The sequence below is a fragment of the Dromiciops gliroides genome, chromosome 2 (genome assembly GCF_019393635.1).
Source record: "Dromiciops gliroides isolate mDroGli1 chromosome 2, mDroGli1.pri, whole genome shotgun sequence".
Classification (NCBI taxonomy): domain Eukaryota; kingdom Metazoa; phylum Chordata; class Mammalia; order Microbiotheria; family Microbiotheriidae; genus Dromiciops; species Dromiciops gliroides.
The window spans coordinates 666,705,344-666,729,716 of NC_057862.1; the positions used below are offsets into that span (position 1 = coordinate 666,705,344).

General features: G+C 45.2%; 1 protein-coding gene across 1 annotated transcript in view; it reads right to left on the reverse strand.

The window, feature by feature from the left end:
* Window positions 1-5,391: 5,391 nt before the first annotated feature.
* Window positions 5,392-24,373, reverse strand: part of DNAH6 (dynein axonemal heavy chain 6) — a 211,021-nt gene continuing 192,039 nt past the window's right edge. The window contains exons 72-76 of the mRNA XM_043981262.1: window positions 20,281-20,466; window positions 19,399-19,471; window positions 17,642-17,793; window positions 13,122-13,344; window positions 5,392-5,643 (exon numbers count right to left, since the gene is read on the reverse strand). Of these exons, the coding sequence (XP_043837197.1) occupies window positions 5,540-5,643; window positions 13,122-13,344; window positions 17,642-17,793; window positions 19,399-19,471; window positions 20,281-20,466 (738 nt within the window). The 3' untranslated portion in view covers window positions 5,392-5,539. The remainder of the gene's footprint in view (window positions 5,644-13,121; window positions 13,345-17,641; window positions 17,794-19,398; window positions 19,472-20,280; window positions 20,467-24,373) is intronic.

Here is a 24,373-nt window from a genome sequence, read left to right on the forward strand (position 1 = left end):
ATGTCCTCATCTGTAAAAATGAGGGGACTGGACTTGATGGGTCTCTGGGATCCTTAATAAATGTTTATTGACTGACTAGAGGTGGTTCAGTGGGTAGGACATTGGGCTTGCTGTCAGAAAGACAAGACTTGAATTCAGATCTGGCCTCAGACGCTTACTAGCTGTGTGACCCTGGGTCAATCACTTAACCTCTGTCTGCCTCAGTTTCTTCTGTAGTAAAATGGGGATAACAACTACTGCTCTGGAAGGGTTGTCATGAGGGTCAAATGAGATAATGTTTGTAGCTCAGTGCCTGGCACATACAGGCTCTATATAAAAGCTTGTTCCCTTCCCCCCAGCCTGAGATCGGGAGGTTTGGTGAGTAGAGGAGGAAGGGGAGGACACGCCAGGTGGAGGGACAGCAAAGATAAGGTACAGAGGCCAGAATGAATATGGTATTGATCTGAAGAGAGGAGTGACAAACAAGACTGGCTAGAAGGGAAAGAAGTGGATTGATTGATTGTAAAGGGTCTTATAAGCAAGTGAAAAGACTTTAGCTGGGACTGTGTCGGGTGTTTCTAGGTTTGGGGGAGGAGAATTGGGCATTCTAGTTGGAAGCTGGAAAGCGACAGGCGTTCTGCTGCATATTTTCAGCTGATTCCTGGGTGGTGGTATTTTTCAGGTTGTATAATTTCCCTTTCCCCATTTTATTTCCTTTCCTTTGATCCTACTGATCCTGTTTGTGTGTTTTTTTTTAAGTTCGTTCTTGTTAAAATAAATCTTGTTCTGTTTTGAGGGAGGCTGCCGGTTTCCTTCCTTGCCCCAATATTGCGGCGAGCCGATTAGCTAGCACCCCCCAATTAAAAATTGGTCCCCATAGTAGGTTCTAGGGAATGCTGAGTGACCACTTGTTGGGGATATTCAAGAGCGGGATCCTGGATTGGGGTTGGGTTAAATTAGTTGACATCAGGGGCCCCTTCTGGCTCTCAGATTTTTTTTTTTTTAAGTGAGGTAATTGGGATTAAATGACTTACCCAGGGTTACACAGCTAGTAAGTGTTAAGTGTCTGAGGCTGGATTTGAACTCAGGTACTCCTGACTCCAGGGCCGGTGCTTTAATCCACTGCACCTTTGGCTCTCAGATTTTGAGACTGATGGGATGAAGATGGTGCAGCAGTAATCATTCAAGTACCTTAATAGCTACTTCGTCGACCTCTCAGGGCTGTCCAGAGGATTGAATGCAGGGATTCTTAAGGGTCCTGGACCCCTCAGGCCTTCAGTCTGGTGAAGCCTATGGACCCCTTTGCAGAATCATGCTTTTAAATAATTGCAGGAAATGCCACATTTCAGCTAGAGGTTAGTGACAATAAAGACACAGTTATTTCCCCATCCAAGCTGGGAGGCCGCAGATGGTGGGTTAAGTATTCTTGCTTTGGATCAATAATATTGGGGGAGTGCTTTGTAAACAGCCAATGTCAACCCTGACTAATTCAGGCTTGAGATGATAAGGAGTGGGCTAGGGAGTGGACCAGTCACAGATACTTTAGAAAGGGAAAATCAATAAGACTTAATGATTAGTTGGGGGTTAGAGGTAAACGAGGGTCAGAGAGATTTTCAAGGCCTCAGACTTGGGAGAACAGCAGTTCTCTCTGAAGAGAACCAGAGAAACAGGTTTTCAGGGGCCGGGACGAGGTGATGACAGGAAGTTCAGGCTCCTGGGTCTAGAGCTGGAAGGGGTTTCACAGGGGATCTAGTTTAACTCCCTTGTTTTACAGATGAGTAAATTGAGGTCAAGGGCAGTGAAATCACACAGGTGGTCCATGTGTCAGAGATGGGATTCTCTGACTTAGAGTCACACTCTAGGCCTTCGCACCAGAGGGCAGTGGAAGAATTGGTCTGGTTTAGTCTCATGGAAGCCAATGAAATGGATTAAAGAAAAGAGAGGCTGAACGGTAGTTATATAAACCAATGGTTATATAAACCAATGGTTATGCAAACCACCTCCCTCACTTGCTGCCCATGGTTTCCTGGGCCGTATTAAGGTATAATTGATTAGAAAGAACAACAATGGCTTGCTTTCACAGACCTTTCTTAAGCCAGTAGAAATCTGTTTTTTGGGGGAAGTTGGTGGGAAGCATCAAGGGTTGGCTTGGTGAGCATCTTTTAATCGACAGGTGCTGGGGGATGGCAATCAATGACGCCATCCAGGTGAGGGAAGATGAAGACAGGCCTAGGCGGTGCTTCTTCCAAAGTCTCATGCTAGTTTTGAATTCCAAGGACTGGAAGTTCAACTCTGTTCCACCAGTCCCTGCAAGAATCTAACAGAGGCTAGCTGTGTGACCCTGGGCAAGTCACTTAACCCCAACTGCCTCATCAAAAAAAAAAAAAAAAAGAATCTAACAGAGGCTAGATAAAATTAGAATTCTGTGGCCTAACCTCTCCCTGACCCTTCTCCTCCTCCCTGGCCCTCCTTCCTTTTCAGGATTCAAAGAGCACCAGCCTGGAGTCAGAGGAAGGACCTGGGTTCAAATCCTATATATGTGACCTTGAGTAAGTCACTTGAACTTTCTGGACCTCCGTTTCCTCATTTGTGAAATTAAGGGGATGGACCAAATAGCTTCTAAGGCCTCTACTTTGTGATGCTTTGAGCCTATAAATTCTCTGTAAACCTTTCAGAGGGCAAGTGACTTGGACCTCTGTGTCTGGGACCATTTGCCAGAAAGGTTTAGATTCATGTTGAAAGTTAGGGAAATGTCCTAGCTGTGTGACCCTGGGCAAGTCACTTAACCCTCATTGCCCCACAAAAAAAAAGTTAGGGAGAGAGAACTGTCATTGATACCCACAAGTAATGCCCTCCTATCACCTGAAATATTCCCCTTGGTGGCCAAATAAATGATTTTGATTTTTAAAACAGGCTTCATTATTTTTTACGCCACTGCCACTTCCTGATATCCCCCCTTCTTAGCCTTCCCATGTAACTAAGGGGCACAGTTAAGCAAAACAAAGTGATGCCAAAACACTTATTACCTGTGTGACCCTGGTAAGTCGCTTAGCTTCTGTCTGCTTCAGTTTCCTCATCTGTAGAGTGAGGGTAATAATAGTACCTAGTTCCCAGAGTGGTTGTGAAGATCTCAAATGAGATAATTGTAAAATACTTAGTATAGCAAGGCACATAGTGGGTGCTATCTAGTTATTCTTCTTCTTACTATTATTATTGACACCTTGACCATGTGTGAAAGTGTATGTCTCGTTCACACCTTCTATTAAGAGGAGGGGGCTGTGTTTCCAGAATCAGGACTGGGCATTGAATTGATCTAAATTCTTGTTTCGTTAAGTGTTGTTTTCCTTTGCATTATTGCGGTCCCTGTAGCTGTTGTCCTCTTGGTTCTGCTTGCTTTCCTCCACATTGGTCACATAGGCCTTCCCACGTTCCTCTGAATCCATGGTATGGTCAAAGGATCCCTGAGGACCTGCGTTTAAATCCCATCACTGATGTTTCCTATCCGCGTGGCCTTGGGCAATCGCTTAATTTCTCTGGGCCTTAGTTTTTCTCTTCTGTAAAATGAGAGAGCCTGTTGACTAAGAGCCAGGACTGAGAGTGGAAGAGATGATTGTGGATGAACACTTCATTAATGTAGGTTGTGAACTGCCTCCCCTCTTCACACAGAGGTGCCCATATTGGAACATGTTTAAAGGCCAATTACACTCAGATCTTAGCTGGCCTTCTGGGGAGACCCCAGAGTCTAGAAGTCAGAGTGAGGTTGATGTCACCCAGCTCAGATGAGGTCGGGGGGAGGGAGAGAGACACACACAGACAGAGAACAAGAGACAGAGACACAGAAAGAAGAGACAGAGGGAAAAGAGAGGAGGGAGGGGAAAAGTCAAGGAAAAAGATAAGAGTGGAAAAAAGGAGGAGATGGGAGGGGGAATAAGGGGGCAGGGAGGGGGAGGGAGAGGGAGATACAGAGAGCAAGAGACACAGAGACAGACTCAGAGACAGAGACAAGGGAAGAGAAGGAAGAGGCAAAGGAAAAAGAGAAGGAGGGAGAGGAAAGTCAGGGGAAAAGAGCAAGTGGGAAAGAAGATAGGGAGGAGGAAGGGGGAGGGAGAGAGAGATAGAGACATAGAGAGATATGGACACACAGAGATAGACACACAGTACACACAGAAAGAAGAGACAGAGGGGAAAAAGAGAGAAGGAGGGAGGGGGAAATCAGGGGAAAAGATGACAGTAAAGAAGAGGAGGGAAAAAAAGAGGAGGAGGAGGAGGAGGAGAAGAAGGAGGAGAAGGAGGAGAAGAAGGAGGAGAAGGAGGAGAAGGAGAAGGAGAAGGAGAAGGAGGAGAAGGAGGAGAAGGAGAAGGAGGAGAAGGAGGAGAAGGAGGAGAAGGGGAAGGAGAAGGAGAAGGAGGAGGAGAAGAAGGAGGAGAAGAAGGAGGAGGAGAAGGGGAAGGAGGAGAAGGAGAAGGAGAAGGAGAAGAAGGAGGAGAAGGAGAAGGGAAAGGAGGAGAAGGAGGAGGAGGAGAAGGAGAAGGAGGAGGAGAAGGAGAAGGAGGAGGAGGAGGAGGAGGAGAATATTATGATGATGATTGATGTTGATGATTGATGATGATAGGCAGGAACAACTCTGTAGGCACTGGGTACTTAACCCCCAGTCCCCAAAGCTGAGGGGATAAAGAAGGCAACTAAGTGTGCCTCAAGCCTTAAAAGGGTCTGTTCGCTCAGTTTGCTTGCCTCAGATGTCCCCTAAGCAGGCAGCAGAGGCAGCTAAAGGGAGCCCTGCTACCGAGCCAGGGGCTGTGGGCTGATGGGGAAAGGAGGGACCCTGAGAAGGCTCTAGCTCCAGGAAGGAGAGAATGAATCTCAGCAGCATTGTAGACACTCCCCGGTTCCTTCAATAGGATATTTTTTTTTTCTGTTCATTTAGGTCCTGAGATCAGCTGACCAACAACTCAGACACATGTCTGAGTGTGTCAGAGCTGGGGGTCATCTAATCCCACCCCCTCATGTTACAGAAGAGGAAACTGAGGTCCATAGTGGTCCCAAAGAGCAGCAGAGTAGGGCCTTCTGGCCAGATAGGTCTCCTGCCTCCATCCTTCCAATCTACCTCCTCACCTCTCTTCACAAAGACGAAGCTCCTTTCTGTTCCCAAACTGTGTTTATTTGAAGCATCCTCTCTGAGAGAACGAACTGGACATCTACAGCTCAAATAACTTTATGATACGGAAACACATTTTCACCTTAGCCTTACAGGAGGCTCACTCCCTGTTCCCACCTTCCCACTCCCATAGTGTTTGCAAGAGCATCAGCGGGGAAAAAGTCCTAGTTTTATTGTAAAAAACACAAGAGAGAAGACCATTTTAGGATATTTTATTTTGAATTAGAAGAGAAATAAAAATCACAATTTCCTACCCTTTATTGTATAGTCATCACTGATAACACACCATGTCCGGCTGGAGCCAACGACAGGCCAGCACCATTGTGTCTTTGTACACGGGGCTTCTCTCAGGGAAGAATGTGTTTTCACACTTCTTGGACCATCAAACTGCCGCCCCATCGTCCTTACTCATTCAGTTGGCAAAGCAGAGCGGATCCTTTGGCTATCCAGTAGTCATTTGATTTCTGGGACGGTAAGAGGATCGTCACCACAAAATTGGTTGAATGGCCTAGTGAAAGAAATGGGAAGACAACTGTTACCATGTTGGGAAGAATGAATGGGGTTAAGTGTGAAATCTGAAAGGCTTTTTCTCTGTGTGACTTTGGACAAGAAACTGTGCTTCTGTGGGTCCCAATTTCTCCATCCTCAAAAAGAGTAACTTAGACTAGATCGTCTCTGAGATGTCCTTTCTGGGCCCCAGTTTCCTCATCTATAAAATGAGTTGTTATTGTTTAGTCATTTTCAGTCGTGTGCAATTCTTTGTGATCTCATTTCTTGACAAAGACACTAGAGTGAGGGGCAGCTAGGTGGCGCAGTGGTAAAGCACCGGCCCTGGATTCAGGAGTACCCGAGTTCAAATCCAGCCTCAGACACTTGACACTTACTAGCTGTGTGACCCTGGGCAAGTCACTTAACCCTCATTGCCCAGAAAAAAAAAACCCCAAAAAACCAAAAACCAAAGACACTAGAGTGGTTGGCCATTTCCTTTTCCAGCTCATTTTCCAGAGGAGGAAACGGAGGTAAACAGGGTGAAGTGACTTGTCCAGGGTCACATAGCTAATGGGCATCTGAAGCCAGATTTGAATTCATGAAGAGGAGTCTTCCTGACTCCAGGCCTGGTACTCTACCCACTGCACCACCCAGATGCTCATTTATTAACACCTGCTCTGTGCCAGGCATTGTGCTTAAGTTTGGGGAATACAATAAGAGATGTGAACCCAAATTCGGCCTCATTCACATCCTTAGTTGTATGACTGTGGGTAAGTCATTTCCCCTCTTTTAGACTCAGTTTCCTCATCTGTAAAATGGAGACAATTATAGATCGAATGAAATATTTGTAAAGCATTTTTCAAACTTGAAAGCCCTACATAAATGCCAGCTGTTATTATAACCCAATAAATGTTTCTTGGATTTGGGGTGGTGGTGGTCCATAGCCATGATTTCATCAGGATGAGGAGCTTCCAATATAGAAACTCCTCTCCCTGTGCAGACCAAATTCTACAGTTCTACAGTTTATTGTCTAGAGAGCTATGTGGGTGCACTGAGAGGTGAAGAAGTGATTTCCCCAGGGTCACAGGGCCAGTAAAAGTCCAAAGCTGGACTTGAACCCAACTCTGCATGACTCAGACACCAGCTCTTTATCCATGCCTCTTAGGTATTAGAAATGGGCCCTCTCTCCCTGCCCTTTGTATATTAGGTTAGGGATGTGATCTATGATTTCACAAACACTCCCAGATGAGGAAAGTCCTTCTACCAATGCAGGCAGCATCTTTTCTGTCACTTAAAGTCTTAGAGAGCTGCTTGAGGGTACTAAGAACCTAAGTGACTTGGCCAAGCCGGCATGTGCCAGTGTTTGGTCTTGAACCCCAACCTTCTTGACACTGAGGCTGCCTTTTTTTTTTTTAAGTAAGGCAATTGGGGTTAAGTGACTTGCCCAGGGTCACACAGCTAGTAAGTGTTAAGTGTCTGAGGCCGGATTTGAACTCAGGTACTCCTGACTCCAGGGCCTGTGCTCTAGCCACTGCACCACCTAGCTGCCCCGAGGCTGCCTTTCTAACCATTAGGGAACACTGCCTCTTCTTAAGTGTTTGAATGAGACTGCCTGCCTTTCAAATACAGCTTAGTCTTAGCTGAAGTTGCTGTTCCTCTTGTTGATTTACTCTGGAGGCTGCTTTGATTCTTGTAATTGCATTGTCTTTGGTCATTTTATTTAAAACCCCCCAACCCTACCCCAACTACATTTGGGTTAATTAGGAAAAGACCTTGATTTTCCTGATTTTTTTACTCTTCTCAATTTAATCCCCCAAACTGGAGAGCTGGCTAGCTCTTGTTTGAAGGGCTGAGGTACCAGGTTCTGCCATTTTTAGTGTGTCTCTAACACTGCAGGAAGGTGTGGGGAGGAATCAAGGATTTCCCCTCCCAGAGCTTGACTCCTACTAAGTAATTCTACCCTCAGAGAGACCCAGGGAGCAGGAGTGGACTTTAAGGATGCTTCAACTAGATTTGACTGGTTGGTGCAATGGATAGAGTGTTGGGCCAGGAGTCAGAAAAGACTTGAGCTCAAAACTGGCCTCAGACACTTACTAGCAGTGTGACCCTGGGCAAGTCACTTAACCCTGTCTGCCTCAGTTTCCTTATCTGTAAAATGAGCTGGAGAAGGAAATGTTGAACTCCTCCAGTCTTTGACAAGAAAACCCCAAATGGGGTCAGGAAGAGTCAAACATGACTGGAAAATGACTAACCAATAACAATGAGACTGCTTCTGACATCAATGAAAAGATATGCAATGGAGGTAATGACTGGAACACCAGAGAGGCAGGTCCTTCAGATTGTCGTCAGAGGTGATCTATGAAGCTGAATCATGGGAGGAAAGGTTTTTTTTTTTTTTAGATTTCCTAATCCTGGCTCTCTTCCTCCACCTAGTGGAATTCGGAGACGCTTGACCAGCCAAAGGGCCCCGGGACCGCTTCCAAACGACTGATTGTTTTTGCTGGGAGGGACCCTGGAGATCTTCAGGCTCAACCCTCTCCTTTTAAAATTGCAAAGACTGAAACGCTGATGGGGGAAGTGATTTGCCCAAGTTCACTCAGCCAACTGGTGGAAGAGCTGGGGCTAGAATGCACCCGAGTCCCGACTGCTCCTGTGTCTAGAGTCCTTTCCGTGGCACAATACTGCTCTTTTTCTTTAGCCACAAGGGTAGGTAAATATTTAGTGCAGTCCTAGGAGAGCCAGAGGAGTCCCTGAAAGTCTCCAGAAAAAGGTGAAGGGAACTAAAGCTAGACTTCTTATTGGTCTGGACCTGAACTTCCTTAGTGTAGAGATTTCTGGGTAAGGAAATTCCCGTATCACACAGTAGGCACTTAAATGCTTGTTGACTTGACTCAATTCGACTACCAATGCAGGTTGTCCCTTCTCTGCAGCTTATAGTCTCAGAGAGTATCCTGGGACACTGAGGGGTTTGGTGACCCAGCCAGTTGGGGTCAGAAGTGGGAGCTGAGCTTAGATCCTCCTGACTGAGACTGGCTCTCTGTTCTCTACCTATCCAACCTCAGGCACTGGACCCCAAAAATGGCCTGAATGAAAAAGCCAAATTCCAGGAATTGCTGGTTGAATTCCTGGTATCACTTTGAGACTTTTAGGAATTCGGGCTCAGGGGACCCATCTAGGGCTAGTGGGTCTCTAGCTTCATAGCCTGCCCTCCCCTGGACAGCTTAGAGAAAACAAGACAATGTTTTCTCGAGTGGGATGGTTTGAATTTGGATGTCCCATGTTAGGGGCTCCAGTGGTGCATGGTGCAGGTAGGATGGCATAGTGGATAGAGTGGTGGACTTGGAATTGGGAAGATGTGAGTTCGAATTCAGCCTCAGACACTTAGTAGCTGTGTGACCTTGGACAAGCTACTTGTTCTTTCTTGGCCTTAGTTTTCCTCTTTCTAAAATGGCAATGATCATAGAGTTGTGAGCATCCTATGAGATAACATATGTAAATAACTTTGCAAGCCTTAAGTGCTAAATGAATGTTGGCTCTTCTCCTTAGAAGCCAGGGGTGATCGTGGTGGGGGTGGGAAACTTGTGTCTTATAAGATGAGATCATGCGGGAGTTGCTTTGGGTCCATGTCAGGGAGAGCACTCAGGGATCCTCTGAGCAGGCTCTGGTGCCTGACTGAATCCAGGGTTCTGCTCTCAAGAATGACCCAGGACATTAACGACACAAGACCCAGCAGGGAATCACTCCTGTCATGTGTGAAAGGCAGCATGGCGGGAGATGTCCAGGGAGGTCTGGTAAACTGGTGTCCAGCCCACTGGAGGGGAGTCATGGGTAATTCCAAGGGCTCCATCTCAATAAGCAAATGGAAAAATCACGAAAATCTCAGCTGGAAGGGTTACATGTGAAGGAAAAGCAAAACCATCTCTTGCTCTCAAGATGCATGCATTCTATTGGGAAAAATAAATACAAATCCATTTATAAATACCATTGAGTAACCTTTTGTTATTTGGTTATTTTCCCCCCTTTGATCAGTGGACACCAACATTATAGCTACAATCACATGAGGAGGAACTCTCTAAAATCTTGTAAGCTTAGGTGGGGTTCCTTATACCTCCCCAAAGATGGGAAGCAATTGTGTGACAGAAAGGACAACAGAATGAATGGAAGGTAGCACGGATACTTTAGATCATAGATTTAGAGCCTGGGTGGAGGGAAGTTATCATCCAATGTGACCCCCTTATTTTATGAATTGGGACACTGAAGCCCAGATATGTGCCTACGGTCACACAGGTAGAGAGGGAGCCAATAACAAGCACTGCTATGTCAACATGTCAATAATGCACTCTGGCAACGTCTGAATTCTGGCTAATGTTAATAGTAGCTGGCTTATCTCAGTGTTTATATAAGCCCAAAGATTTGGACAATGTTCGGTCTTGGTAGAACGCACAGACGTGCATTAAAATACCATTATTGATATTTAGCACCGCCAAAAGACTGGAGTTTGCACTTCCGGTAGCTGCGTGGCATATTGTTTTCAGTCTAGGTAATGGGCCACCCACACATTATGTGATTTCAAGAATGGGACTGGCTTCCTATGTTTTTCCTGCTGGGCCTCTGCCCATTTCCTTTACAGCCTGGAGATTTCCTTGGTGTTTCATGGTTTAGAGATGATTTAACTCACCTTTCATTTGACAGGATGAGGAAACTAAGAAAGCAAGTGTTTGTTCTGGGTCTTAACCCCTTATGCCTCATTCTTTCTTAGTCAATTCAGAGAATACCCTCCTTTTAGGGGTCTAGGCTAGCCCATCATGGGCTAGACCCCATCAGGGGTCTAGGCTACCCCATCCCTTCATCATGGCAGTCTCTCCTAATAGTGCCCAGTCAGCTCTTTGTCCAAGTCTGAACTCTGAGTGGCCTGGAGGCTTTGGACTGGAGGATCCATCTTGCTGCTTGTCAAGTCTGCCCATGGAGATGGTGACAATGGTATGTTGTGCCCTATTGGCATCTGTCTCCCCCTCCCAGTGTGGAACAGCTCCTTCCTCCTTTGCTCTATAGTTTGATTTTCTTTCCATAGCATTGTGGTCTGCATTTATATGCTGCATATCTGACATGGTATAATTTTGTCTTTCTGCATTTCTTGTGTTCTTCCTATGCATCCCTTTCTAGAGTGCCTTAATATCCCTGGCTTGAGAGATAGAAAGGATCTTAGAGACCCTCCCCACCAGGGACTTTTATCCTCATCTGAACTATGGTTGCCTTGGGCAGTCTGGGGAAGCCCGTGGCCCTCTTAGGAGAAAACAAAGGAGACAGTAAGTTTCAGTTAGAGGTTAGTGAAAATACCAATGGCATTTTTCCCCATCCAAGTCACAGACCCCCTAAAATCCGAGGACTCCTTCACGGATCTCAGGTTAAGAACCTCGGACTTGTCCAAACCTATTATTTGGCACGTGAGGAAACTGAAGCCTGCAGGGAAGGTGACTTGTCCAGCGTCACACAGTGAATTAGGGTAAACTATTCATCCCTACCCCCATCCCCGGGCAAAGGGGTCTTCCAACAGGAGGCATCTTTCAAGGAGGCACAGAAGCCAGTAGGTGGCGGCAGGAAGCAATAATTGGCAGAAAAGTTGGATATTTTCTATTTTTTTGTCTTGGAAATGAAGGCGATTCTTTCGGGGGCTAGAGAAAAGAATCTTCTTCTCCTGGATCTTGCGTCCTTGGAATCTCTTGACAATGGCTAGGAGACTGGTGAGGACCAGAGCCAAGATGGAGGTGATGTAGCCCCAGCCCAGGTGGCACTGACCGCTGCTGTACACGGAGGAAGGACCACAGGCGTCCTGAGCCACCTTGGAGGCCAGATTGAGTGGGAACAGCAACAGGCCCAGGAAGCTGGCGATGACTGGAGGGAGACAAGAGGAGGAAGCCATCGTCACTGCACTGTTAAGTATTGTGCCAAGCACCATTAGATTGGAAACTCCTAGAGGCCAGGGACTGTCTTTTGTCTCTTTTTTTTATCCATCAAGGGCTTAGCACAGGGTGCTTCACAAATGCAGATTGATGCAAATACAAAACACACAGGATCTTCCCTTTAGAGAGCTTAGAGTCTAATGGGGTTTGCTCCAGGAGTTTGCTGGTCTTATGAAAGGTAGATTTGAGAAATCATCTGGTGTGACACAGTTATCCCTTCCACATGGCTGGTGTTAGGGGTGTGATGACCCCACGATCTGGAAATTCTGAATGAAAATTTTTTGTACCAGAAAAGAAGTCTGAATTTTTTTCTTTTTCTTTTATAGGGTGATTACAGTACCTTATTGTAAATTGGGGGTTAAGTATTTGGTCATAGACTATATTATACAACACTATACATGTCTTTTATACATTGCTGAATTTCTAAACTTTTTCTGTGTTGTCTGTTGGCCTTCATGTGTCATCTGCAGCTTTCACAAAACTCAAACAATTCCCATCTAATTTCTTATGCCAACCTGTGATATATTGAAACCAAGATGAGGAAAATAGTGATGTGGAAGGGATAACTGTATTATCATTTTACAGTTGGAGAAACTGAGGCTTGAAGAGAAGTAACTAGTTCAAGTAAAGATAGGAGTATACAGTCATAGATCTAGACCTGGAAAGAACCCTACGAGCCACCAAGTTGAACATTCTCATTTGACAGATGAGGAAATTGAGGCAACATGGGTGTATGAGTGTTTGTAAGTGAAATGACTCTCTTTTGTTTTTGTTTTTGCAGGGCAACAAGGGTTAAGTGACTTGCTCAGGGTCACACAGCTAGTAAGTGTCAAGTGTTAGAGGACAGATTTGAACTCAGGTCCTCACGAATGCAGGGCTGGTGCTTTATGCACTGTGCTGCCTAGCTGACCCTAACAGGGTTTGGATTTGAACTCAGGTCTTTTCCAGTAGTCTTTTTTTTGGGGGGGGGTCAGGCAATTGGGGTTAAGTGACTTGCTCAGGGTCACACAGCTAGTGTAAGTGTCAAATGTCTGAGGCTGGATTTGAACTCAGGTCCTCCTGACTCCAGGGACGGTGCTCTATCCACTGCGCCACCTAGCTGCCCCTTCTCCAGTAGTCTTACTACTATACCATTTTCCTTCTGGCAACCATGGAAGCCAGATAATAATGATGATAATGGTGATGAGGATAGCTTTTTGATAGTACTTTAAGGGTATAAAGCGCTTTACAAATATTATCCCATTTGATTCTTATAACAAACAACCTTATTATCTGCATTTTACATATGAAAAAAGCTGAGGCAAAGAGAGGGTAGGTGACTTGCTCAGGGTCACATGGCTAGGAAGTGTCTGAGCTACATTTGTACTCAGGTCTTCCTGTCTTCAGGCCCAGCACTTAGCACACTATGGCGCTACCTAGCCCTTAAGATATTGGGATTATCCCATTATTCCAGAAATGGATTTTTTGGGTACTCTGTGCTATATGTATAACCACAACATTCAGGGGCCATTTTGTATTGATGTTATAACATTCTCACCGGTGGTGGAGAGGGTCCCAGCCCGGGCTCCAGTTTTGTAGAGTGGAGAGTGATAGAGTGAGGGAATGGGTTCATAGTTCTGATGAGGCTCAAAATGCACCACTGGCAGCATGGGGTTCATCTGTCCAGGCAAAGCGTCCTCTATGACCATGTTCTCATCGTCCCAGCGTGAAGCATCCATGAACATGCCGTGCACTAGCACGCCGTCTTCAGGACTTGGCAGCTGCAAAGGAAGCATGGACATAGAAACCAGTGGGTGCCTTTCTGGAGGTGTGACCTGAAGTGTTTATTCACCTATTAGCACCCGCTATGCCAGGCAGTCAACCGGCATTTATTAAGCACTTACGTAGGGCTGGGGTTGCAGAGAAAGGCAACAGCAGCAGCAACAGTAACAACGAACACTCAGGCAAAACAAAGCAAAAAGTCCCTGAGCTCTCTAGGATCTCACGGACTGATGGGGCTGGACAAGGCGCTGGGAGATACAGTGAAATGAATGAAGCAAGTCCCTACCTACTCATGGGGAGTTTGGGAGAGACAACGTGTATGTCTGCCTCATCTATCGCTTATATATCTATAGGTGTGTGTACAAATGTATACATACCTGCACACATATGCAAGTGTATATATGTACTGCATGTGTATAGAGTATAAGTGCTTATAGGCATACACGCTCGCAGCTACAGAAATGGCTATGCATTTATATAGAGAACAATATGAATGCATCTGTCTATACGCATGGGTGCGTGTCTGTGTGTAGGCAGATAAATATAAAGTCACTAAACACAAGGTAGTTTGGGAAGGACGGCTGTAGCTGTGTGTAAATCAGTCTTCATGCAGAAGGTGGGGCTTGAGTTGCATCCTAAGGGAAGACAGGGTCTTCATGAGATTGTTATCAGAAGGGAGGGTGTTCTAGGCTCGTGGCTATGAGTGAGGAGCCGAGAAAAGGTCAGTTTGGCAGGATTGTAGTATGTGTGTGTGTATGTGCATGCATTGGTGTATGTGTGTAGGCATGCACCTTTGTGCACATGTGTATCGTGCATGCAGCTGTGTATATATATGTACACGTGGGGGTATGCATGAATGTATATATTGCACATGTGTATGCACAAACATTGGTGTATGCATGCACCTCTGTGCACATGTGTATTGTGCATGCAACTGTGTATATATATGTGCATGTGGGGATATTCATGAATGTATATATTGCACATGTGTATGCACACACATTGGTGTATGCATGCACCTCTGTGCACATGTGTATTGTGCATGCAGCTGTGTATATATATGCATGTGGAGGTATGTGTGAATGTATATATTGCACATGTGTATGCACACACATTGGTGTATGCACGCACCTCTGTGCACATGTGTATTGTGCATGCAGCTGCATGTATATATATATGCATGTGGAGGTACATGTGAATGTATATATTACACATATGTATGTGCACGCATTGGTATATGCATGTATGCATGCACCTCTGTGTACATGCGCAGTGTGCATGCAACTATATATGCATGCATGGGGGTATGTAGGAATTTATATATTGCACAGTGCATGTGCATGCATTTGTGTGTGCACACACGTGTATCATAAATCTGTATGGATGCATGCGTGTGCCCATCTGTGTGTATGAGTGTGCATGGGTGTGCATGTCTGCCCCTGTATTTGGATAGCTTCCCTTGAGGATGGAAACATAGGTTGGGATCAGGTGGTGAAGGACTTTAAAAGCTGAAACAGAAGAGCTTCTATTCTATCCTAGAGGCAATAGGGAATCACACGGTCCTCCGATCTTTGCTGGAGGCAGCAGTGTGTCGGATGGACTGCAGGGGGCGGGGGGAGGGGCACCTGAGCCGGGACACCATCTAGGAGACTGCTGAACTAATGCAGGAGAGAGGTACTGGCGGTCTGGACTGACGTGCGTGAGGAAAGAGAGGGCATGGGATGCCAGAGATGTTACGGAGGGAGTACCAGCAAGATCCGGCCATTGGGTGACTACAGTGGAATGAGAGACAGTGAAGAGTCCAGGGTAATGTGGAAGTTATGGCGCTGGGAGGCTGGGAGGGTGGCGGTGCCTTCAACAGAGGCAGCTAGGAGAGGGCAGAGTTTGGCGGGGGAGATAACACGTTTGATTCTGGACATATCGGCTTTGAGATGTGCCTCTCTGTGAGCTTAAGCTTCTCCGTCTGTAAAATGAGGAAGTTGGACTAAAGGATCTCTCAGGTCTTTGCCAGCTCTGATGTCCAGTGTATCTATGCAGTGAAAAGAAGAAGGCTGGATGAGGATTTGTCTGGGGCTCTATTAAATAGGGGCAGCCACGTGGATCCTCCCCATGCACCGCAGTGTTTCCCTGACTCTGTGACCTCCCTCCAGTGCTGCGGATCTCCTCTCCCACTCCTTCCCATCTTGTCCAACACTTGGCCATCTCCTCCCAGAAATCCTTCACCAGGGGTCTGCCGACATCCTGGGAGCCTTCCCCTGGAACTCTCCAAGGTGATAGTGTTTGTGACCGGCTTTACCAGCCTTCCAGGACCATTCCCCTACGCTCCATCACTATTATTAAAAGCTGAAGGCCTGGGAGTCTGGAAACCTGAATCTAGTCCTGGCTTTACCTCTAATTCACTATATTACTTCCTCTATCTGGTTCTCAGTTGGCTCATTTGTAAAGTAAATGGTTTAACATTTTATACCCAGTCCAACTATAAGCTGCCTGAGGGCAGGCACTATGTCTTACACATCTTTGTGCATTTCTCAGCATCTAAGACAGTTCTCTACACAGATCGGGTCCTCAAGAATTATTTGTTAGATGAATAAAGTCAAGGTTCTTAACCTGGGGTCTATGGATAGATTTCAAGGGGTCTGTGAACTTATATGAGCAAAAAAAATGTCTATTTCCACTAACCTTTGGTTTCTTTTATAATTCTATGTATTTTATTTTATTTTATTTTTGCAAGGCAATGAGGGTTGAGTGACTTGCCCAGGGTCACACAACTAGTAAGTGTCAAGTGTCTGAGGTCAGATTTGAACTCAGGCCCTCCTGAATCCAAGGCCAGTGCTTTATCCACTGCATCACCTAGCTGTCCCCTATGTGTATTATTTTAGCATTTAAAATATCATTCTGGAAAAGGGTTCATAAGCTTCCCCAGACTGTCAAAGGGGTTCAAGACCCATGCAAAGGTTAAGGACTTCTGAAATGAACCAATGGAAGGCAGCATGTTAATGGTGCATGGCACCTGCTTGCTGGCTCCTGGTTTCCTGCCTTTCCCACCACTAGCTGCCCCATGACTGAGAACATTCCCCCCATTTTGTTTCGATCATCAGTACCCCGTCTTGTGCCGTGTCACCAGCCCCTTCCCAAATCAGCCTTTTTTTAGGGTGGGACAGATTGCTGGAGGCCTAAGAGTGATCCCCAGGGGTTTTGATCTTTGTGGTCCCTAAAGGCACATCTAGTTCTGACATTCTGTGGTTCTACGTTACCACTATGGGGGCAGACACAGGCTAGCAGAGAGTGAGGAGAATCTTGAATCCAGCACTAGAGCTGGTTCTTCAGCATGTTCCAAATAGGTCAGGCTCCCTATTCCTTCTAGTCTCTGACACTTTTTCCCTTGGTTCTTTTTTTTTTTTTTTTTTTTGGTGAGGCAATTGGGATTAAGTGACTTGCCTAGCGTCACACAGCTAGTAAGTTATGCATACATAATGTAACATGGTGCGCTGGAAGGAGAGCCTGCCTGGGGCCAGAAGACTTGGGTTCGGATCCTGCCCTGACACATACAGACTCTGTGACCTTGGGCAAATCCCTTAACTTCTCAGTGTCCTCAGACCACTCTATAAGACTATTAAGTTGCTGGAAAAGTGCTGACCTACATTGGCCGAGGGAATTTCTCACAGGAAGCTCCCCAGAATGAGGAAATCAGAAGCCCTCTATGGTAGATTTTACATATGTCTATTTATACATATACAAATACCTACCATCTGTCAATCAGTCTATGTATCATCCTGTCATCTTTCTAACGTCTATCAATTTATAACCTCTCTATTATCTATCCCTCTATCATCTATGATTTCTTTCTATTGGTCTATCTCTATCCATGTATCTGTCTCTATCTCTCTCCTCTATCAATACAATATTTTTCATGGGGTTTTACCATTTGTCCAAGCACTTCACACACATCATCCTAATAGCCCTGTAGCTTTAACTACTCTTATGTCACAAAGGGGATAACAGTTCAGAGAAAACAAGCCAGGTCAGCAGCAGAATTAGGAAGCGGACCCCATGTCTTTTCCCTCCTCATTGCGGCCTCTTTTCATCATGCCATGGGGCCCTCAGACTGAGGCAGAGAAGCCACAGGGGGAACCAGGGACTGCACACCTGTGACTCAGGCACATGTGTGTTACAACAGAGAAGAAGCCCTGGTACACATGTAAATCTACGCAATGGGCATGATTTGACCCAGTGGAACAAGTGGACTCAACAATCCCTCTGGTCACCCGTGGCCCCCAGTCCAAGAGGGAACAATACCTCCATATCCATGGGTGACGCCTGTCCGAACTGTATGGATTTGGACGCTTCAATCACCAGTGCTTGGTCTCGGTAAACAGGGATAACATTATAGCAAAAATTAAGTTCATCTATAGGTAAGTTGTATTTCCGAGCGTGGTTCTGAAGAGTTCCTGTTAGAAAAAAGTATGGGTAAGTTGGCTCTTCTGCATTTTTACCTCTAGCCCACGTTATCTTTGGGGTTGTCCCCTTGTTGGTGTAGGCACCTATTGTGTCACCGGACACACACACACACACACATACATATATACGTACTAACATCTTCATGCCTTCATGGGTACAATGGATAGAGGCCCGGCACTTTCTGATCCCAACAGACTTGGATTCAAATCCTGCCTCTGATCTACACTGACTGTGTGACCCTGGGCAGGGCATGTAATGTCTCAGTATCCTACAGTAACCCTCTAGGATGGGAGTTCTTACCCTCAGATCCATGAACTTATTGTTTAGAAAAAAATATTTTGATAATTTTCTAAACCTATGTATTTTATTGTACGCATTTAAAAAGATAATTCTGAGAAGGGGCCCATGGGCTTTACCAGGCTAACAAAGGAATCTAGGACCCAAAAAAGGTCAAGACCCCCGTTCTAAGGCTGAATTTTGTGACAAGCTGCATTATCTGGGAGTTTCCTTAGTAGGGAGTCCTCTATACCAGGGAAATCACAGGCCCCTCCCTACTCCTAATAATGAATTACCCACAACTACTTTATCAGAGATTAGCAAACTAGTCACTCCCCTTCACTGGCATTGAGGAATGAGATTGGCCAAGCGGGATGATGGCTGAGGAGGTGGGATGGGGAGGGGTAGAGGGTAGGTCTGGAGCTTGGGACAATGAAGACCCAGAGGGAGTCCTCTGATGATGCTGGTGGCTGGTGAGGGTTGGGCAGAGTGGTGGTGGTGGGATGTGTTTAAGCAGGGCTGGGGGATAAGCATTAAAAGGGAGTGTGCCCAGAGTAGGAGAGAAGGTGCTAAAGAACATCCGTATTTACGACTTTGAGGATCTACTTAGTGGCCACTTTCTGCCTTTTGAAGAGGACTCAGAATTGGGAAGCTCAGGGCCTGCTAAGGTAGACTATCTTACAGAAGTTCCCTGGTGCTGACCTTGGTGGGACAGACCTACTCACAATTTTTTCTCCTGTTCTCAGTTTCTTTGTCCCTGATGTACTGAAGAAATGACCCAGAACATTCTCTGGGCCAACAGCCAGAAGAGGAGTGGAAGAGAATAGTCTTTGGCCAAGTTTTCTTTGACCTGGTTTAAAATTCTGGGGCTTAGCTTACAATCCAATGAACAGGGTCCCAGAAAAAGGACTTTCTTGTTTTTCCCCAAGTTCTAGGTATCCCAAGAAGGGCCTAGATTTGGGAAGCCAAGGAAATCCTGTTATTTATGGACGTTTACTTCTCAGATGAAATAGAAAGTGGAACTCAATGACATCATAACTGAACATTGAAACAGAAACTCCTAAGGAGTCGGCCATGGGGGTGACCATTGTACTCTTCTGGTTCCTGGAAAAACCGTTTCTGACCAAACATCTTGTCTGTTTTCTGTGCTCTTTGCTGACCACTAATGTGGGCTATGTCCCAAGCCCTCTGTGTGCCTTAGTTTTATCCTTTTGTCTCATCCCTCTAGGAGGTGCTACTGACCACCATTCCCACTCCTAATTCTATGATTCTTTGTTGATCTAGGACCTATTGGGAAACTTTAGGAAAAGTACTGGTACCTGTTAGAAATCCTTGAGGAAAAAAGAAACCAGAGATCCAGAAGGATTTGGGCTGTCCCCTCTTGAGCCACAGCTGAAAAGAGAAACAATGGAATAGATCTTTGCTAGAATATAGACTGCCAAATTTCTCTTCTCCCTCATCTAGGATGGCACCTAAACCCATCCAGAGAATTGGTTATTAACCCAATAATCCTCAAAAATGGCCAAGAACATGCCATAATTCCTATTAGCAGTATATTCTAGCATATCCAAAACATTAGTCGGGAAGACTTTGTTTCTCACGTTCTGGGCACCAGCTTTCATTAGTAGATAATCAACAGCTATGGCATATGGGAGAAAATTATGTGAGTGGTTCAGGGTTAAAGCCAAGTGCCTCAAAGTATACCTGATAGTCATTTGAGCATGGAGTTCCCCATTTCTACTAACAAGCCTATTGTATGTTGAACTTGTTTCCACCAAGAGTTAGCTAGAATTGAAATGACCCCTGAGGGTGCAATCTATCCTTTCTTTCCTAACGTTCTATTCAGTATCAGACTTCCAAAGACAACCCTCTGGAACACCATCAGCTCAGCTTAACACTTGAGCTTGGGTGGGCTCAGTGAACTCTGATGATTATTGCTTTTCAATAAACTATGGCTAATGAGAAGCACCAGTGACCATGGGCATATCACTCAATCTCAGAGTGTTTCTAGACCACTGTCTAAGGCTCTAAATCATGAGTTATTAGCATGGGTAGGAGGTATTCCCATTCTGGAAATTCCTTACATAGAAATAAATACAGATTTCCTTCCTTATGCCCCATCCTTTCCCAGGGCTGGTTACTCGGCATAAGTCCAACCATGTCGCTAGCTTAGCTAAACCCTAATGGAGAGCTTTACTCACATCCACAAAAGAAGTCCTCAGGACAAGATCTTTGACCCAGGATGATAAAGGCTTTAGTGAAGGGTATGCTGCATTGGACCACAATACTGGAACCTGATTGTTAAGGAAGCTATTGTATACCCTTTCCATTTCTTCAGACATAACAACAAATCCAGCAATTGCCTTGTCCAGTGTTTCTAGGGAAGTCTGAAAGGAAAAACAAATGTTTATCTTAACACTCTCATGAAATGCAAATAGGGAATGAAAAATCCTTGTGTGTAAGGCACAACTCTTGAAACAATGAGAACTCCTTTCTCATGAACTCTGATGAACACTGCACTTGACGCTGTAAATTAAATCACAGTCAAATACCTATCAATCTCCAGGATCTCGAGAACCCCAGAGGAGTATGATTGAGGAAGTCCTGAGCAAACAAGATGTAAAGATCATTCCAGGAAGAACATATGGGCTGGAGGTAGGAGGACCCAAGGGTCAGGGTTAGGCCAGAAAGGTGGGAGAGGTGGTCAAGCAGAGGTAGGAAGAGGTGGGGAAAGGGAAGAAAATGGGCAGATGTGAGGGGGGAACTCAGGAATCAAGGCCAGAGGATCCATAGATTTAAAACTTAGAAATCACCTAGTTCAGGGGTTCTTAACCATTTTTGTGTGACAGACCTTTTAGGCAATCTGGTGAATCCTAGAGATTTGTTGGGATAATGTTGTTAAATACATCAAATTCACAGTTACAAAGAAGACCAATTATATTGAAATATAATCATCAACATATTAAAAAGATGTTACAGGCCCCAGGTTAAGAACCCTGATCTAGCTGAATGTTGTAGATGAGAAAACAGGCTCAGAGAGTTTAAGGGGCCTGTTACCTAGGCAAGTCTTAGATCTGGGATTGGAACACAGAAAGGAAGGAAAGAAAAACAAGCATTTATAAGGTGCCTACTATGTGCCGGGCACTGTGCTAAGTACTTTATAAATGTTATCTCATTTGATCCTCACAACCACTCTGGGAGGTGGGTGCTATTATTATCCCTATCTTATACTTGAGGAAACTGAGGCAGGCAGAGGTTAAGTGACTTGTCCTAGATCACACAGTTAGTACCTGTCTGAAGCTGGATTTGAACTCAGGTTTTCCTGACTCCAGGCCCCTGACTCCTCTGCACCACCAGGGCTTTGGAATTCCAAATCCAGCACTCTTGCTCCTCGTTGACTCAGCCGTCATTGGCCCCCCGTGGTGCCCCCTCTATGTTAGACAAAGATGGCTGTTGATTCTTTGCACTTTTCCAGGTCACGTGTATGGAAAGTATGGGCACCAGAATTGGAGACCCTTAGACAAAACTTTATCTTCAAGCTGATGCCGTCGGTGTTCTCTGTCCTCAGGACACCTCTCTGCAGGCTAAAGCCTCTCTGAAGGCAGAGATGAGAGCCTTTCAGATGCATAGGGAGCTGACCTTCCAAAGCCTGTGGTCTGGCTGTGTGGGTCCTCAGGGTAGGGTATAGAGTTCTTAGCACGAGGTACAGGGTTGTGCTGCTAAATGTTTCACAACCAGCTCTCCAAAAGCACCACTTTTAGGGTTAGTCTGCATTAGTAACATTTTCCTTATCACTTTCCTAAGTCTAGAAGTCAATAAAACAATAAATCAACTCCTGGTTAGTAGCATTTGCTAATTTCTGAAGTTCTACTGCCCCCATTGAAAGTTTAACGATGGATGGGGCGTGCTTCAATTGTGGGTAACACTGCCATAGGACAGGGTAGTAGTAATGTCCTGGGGGCAAAATTAGGGCTATGGGAATGGAGAATGAAATATGGTATATCTCTGGGGTGGCGTTCTTAGAGACCAGCCAGAGCCAGGCTATATACAATAAGTGACACTCTGTTCTGTAATACCCACTGAGGCCAGAAGAGGGCAGCAGAACCAGCCGGACCGTGAAATCTACAAAGTGGCCAGGGAACCTCTGGGGTGAGGAATGTCAGCCTTCTGCAGGAAGAGCCGTCGCTGGGTCCGCAGGCCAGATGAGCTTCAGCTCAGCGGTTGAGATCCTTCGATAGATCAGTCAGACATGTGTCCTCCTTGACTAGGTACTCCAGTGGTGCAGATCACCACCCCTTTGCTGGAGAAGGCTCCACTGGCGGGGCAGATGTTTTCATGGACTGCTTTCGGCCAAAGGGTTTGGCAATGAGGATCCACAGCCAGAGAGACCACAGTTTTAGTGTATCTCTATAGCCCCTACCATCAGTCACTCTGGTTACTACCTTCATAGGTTCCTTAATGGATTCTGTGATGGATTCAACCCAACATGCTTTTAATAAGCTTCCACGGTGTCGGGCACCACGCAGGGTGTTAAAAGCATTGCTTTATCTCAGTCTTTTTTACACAGTTGTTCTTCCTTCCTTTTATTTTTTTAAAAATAATAACCATTTTTATTTATAGTTTTGAGTTCCAATTTTTATCCCTTCTCTTCTCCTTCCCCTCCCCTCTTCCTAAGGTAGTAAGCAGATATGGATTATACATGTGCAATTATGTAAAACATTGCACTATTAGTTGTTTTGTACAAAAAACCTTGAAGAAAAGAAAAAAATGAAAGAAAATGATAAATAGCATACTTCAGCCTGTGTTCAATCGCTATCAGTTCTTTCTCTGGAGGTGGATAGTATGTCTCATCAGTCTTTTGGGATTGTCTTGGACCATTGTATCGCTGAGCATACTTGTCATTCACAATTCTTCATCAAACAAAATCGCTGTCTCTATGCCCAATGTTCTCTTGGATCTGCTCACTTCGCAATACATCAGTTCATACAAGTCTTTTCAGGCCTTTCTGAAATCATCCTGCTTGTCATTTCTTATAGAACAAAATATTCCATCACCATCATAGGCCACAGCTTGCTTAGTCATTCCCCAATGGATGGACATTCCTTTGATTTCCAATTCTTAGCCACCACAAAAATTAGCTCAGTCTTTGTATTTAAGGAGATTGTGGTAAGGGAGATAAGACACATACACAAATAACTATGACATAAATTGGACAATAAGTGTAAAGGAAAAGTCCGTGTAAAGTGCCATGAGAGACTGGAGGAGGGTAAGACCACTTCCAACTCTAGTCATATGTGTGTGTGTGTATATATGTATATATATATATATATATATATGTGTGTGTGGGTGTGGGTGCATGTATATGTATGTGTATACATATATACACACACATATATATTTGTACATATATATATATATATCTGTGTGTTTCTCATTAGAATATAAGCTCCTTGGGGGCAGCTGGGTGGCGCAGTGGATAGAGAGCTGGCCCTGGATTCAGAAGGACCTGGGTTCAGGTCCGGCCCCCAGTCACTTGGCACTTTCTGGCTGTGTGCCACTGGGTGGGTTGCTTGGCCCTCATGGCCCTGCCCTCCTCCCCCAAAAAAACCCCTAAAAACTAAAACAAAACAGAATATAAGCTCCTTGAGGGCAGGGATGGGTTTTTTTAATCTCTAATAGCTAGTATAGAGTCTGGCACACAGTGGGTGCCTAATAAGTGCTTACTGATTGGACAGGGTCAGACTTTACCTGAGCCTTGAAGGGAACGATTTGAATAAGTAGAAGTGTGGGAAGAGAGAATCCATTTTATAAGGGGAAATGGCCTGAATACAGTCCACGAATGTGGGCCAATACCTCTTCCTCTTGTTTTGTTTTCTAGATCAGGAAAAGATAGAGCTTAGCCACATGGACAGCATCAGTGGGAACCTTGGCTTTGCTTCTCACTTCCTTGGAAGGTGAAGGGACTAGAACAGAAGCTGGTGGCCATTAGGTCTTGCCCTCGGAAGGCTTCTATTTCAGGATTCAAAGGAGCTCATTATTATTCCGAAAAGGAAAAAGAAAAATGCCCATAAATGAGAAGCATGCTTGGATACCTTCGGAGAGCCCAGACTGATTTTTCTTCTCCATTCTCCAACTTTCTAAAAAGCCATATCAAGTACGGCCCCTTCATATCCTCAGTGAAACATCACCAGCCCAAATGCCTTTTTCCTTCCTTCAGGTCAATAAAAAGTTCCAGCCATCCCTGCTTGCCTTCGTGGTTGCTTGTGAGTATTCCAGGGATCATAGGATGATGCT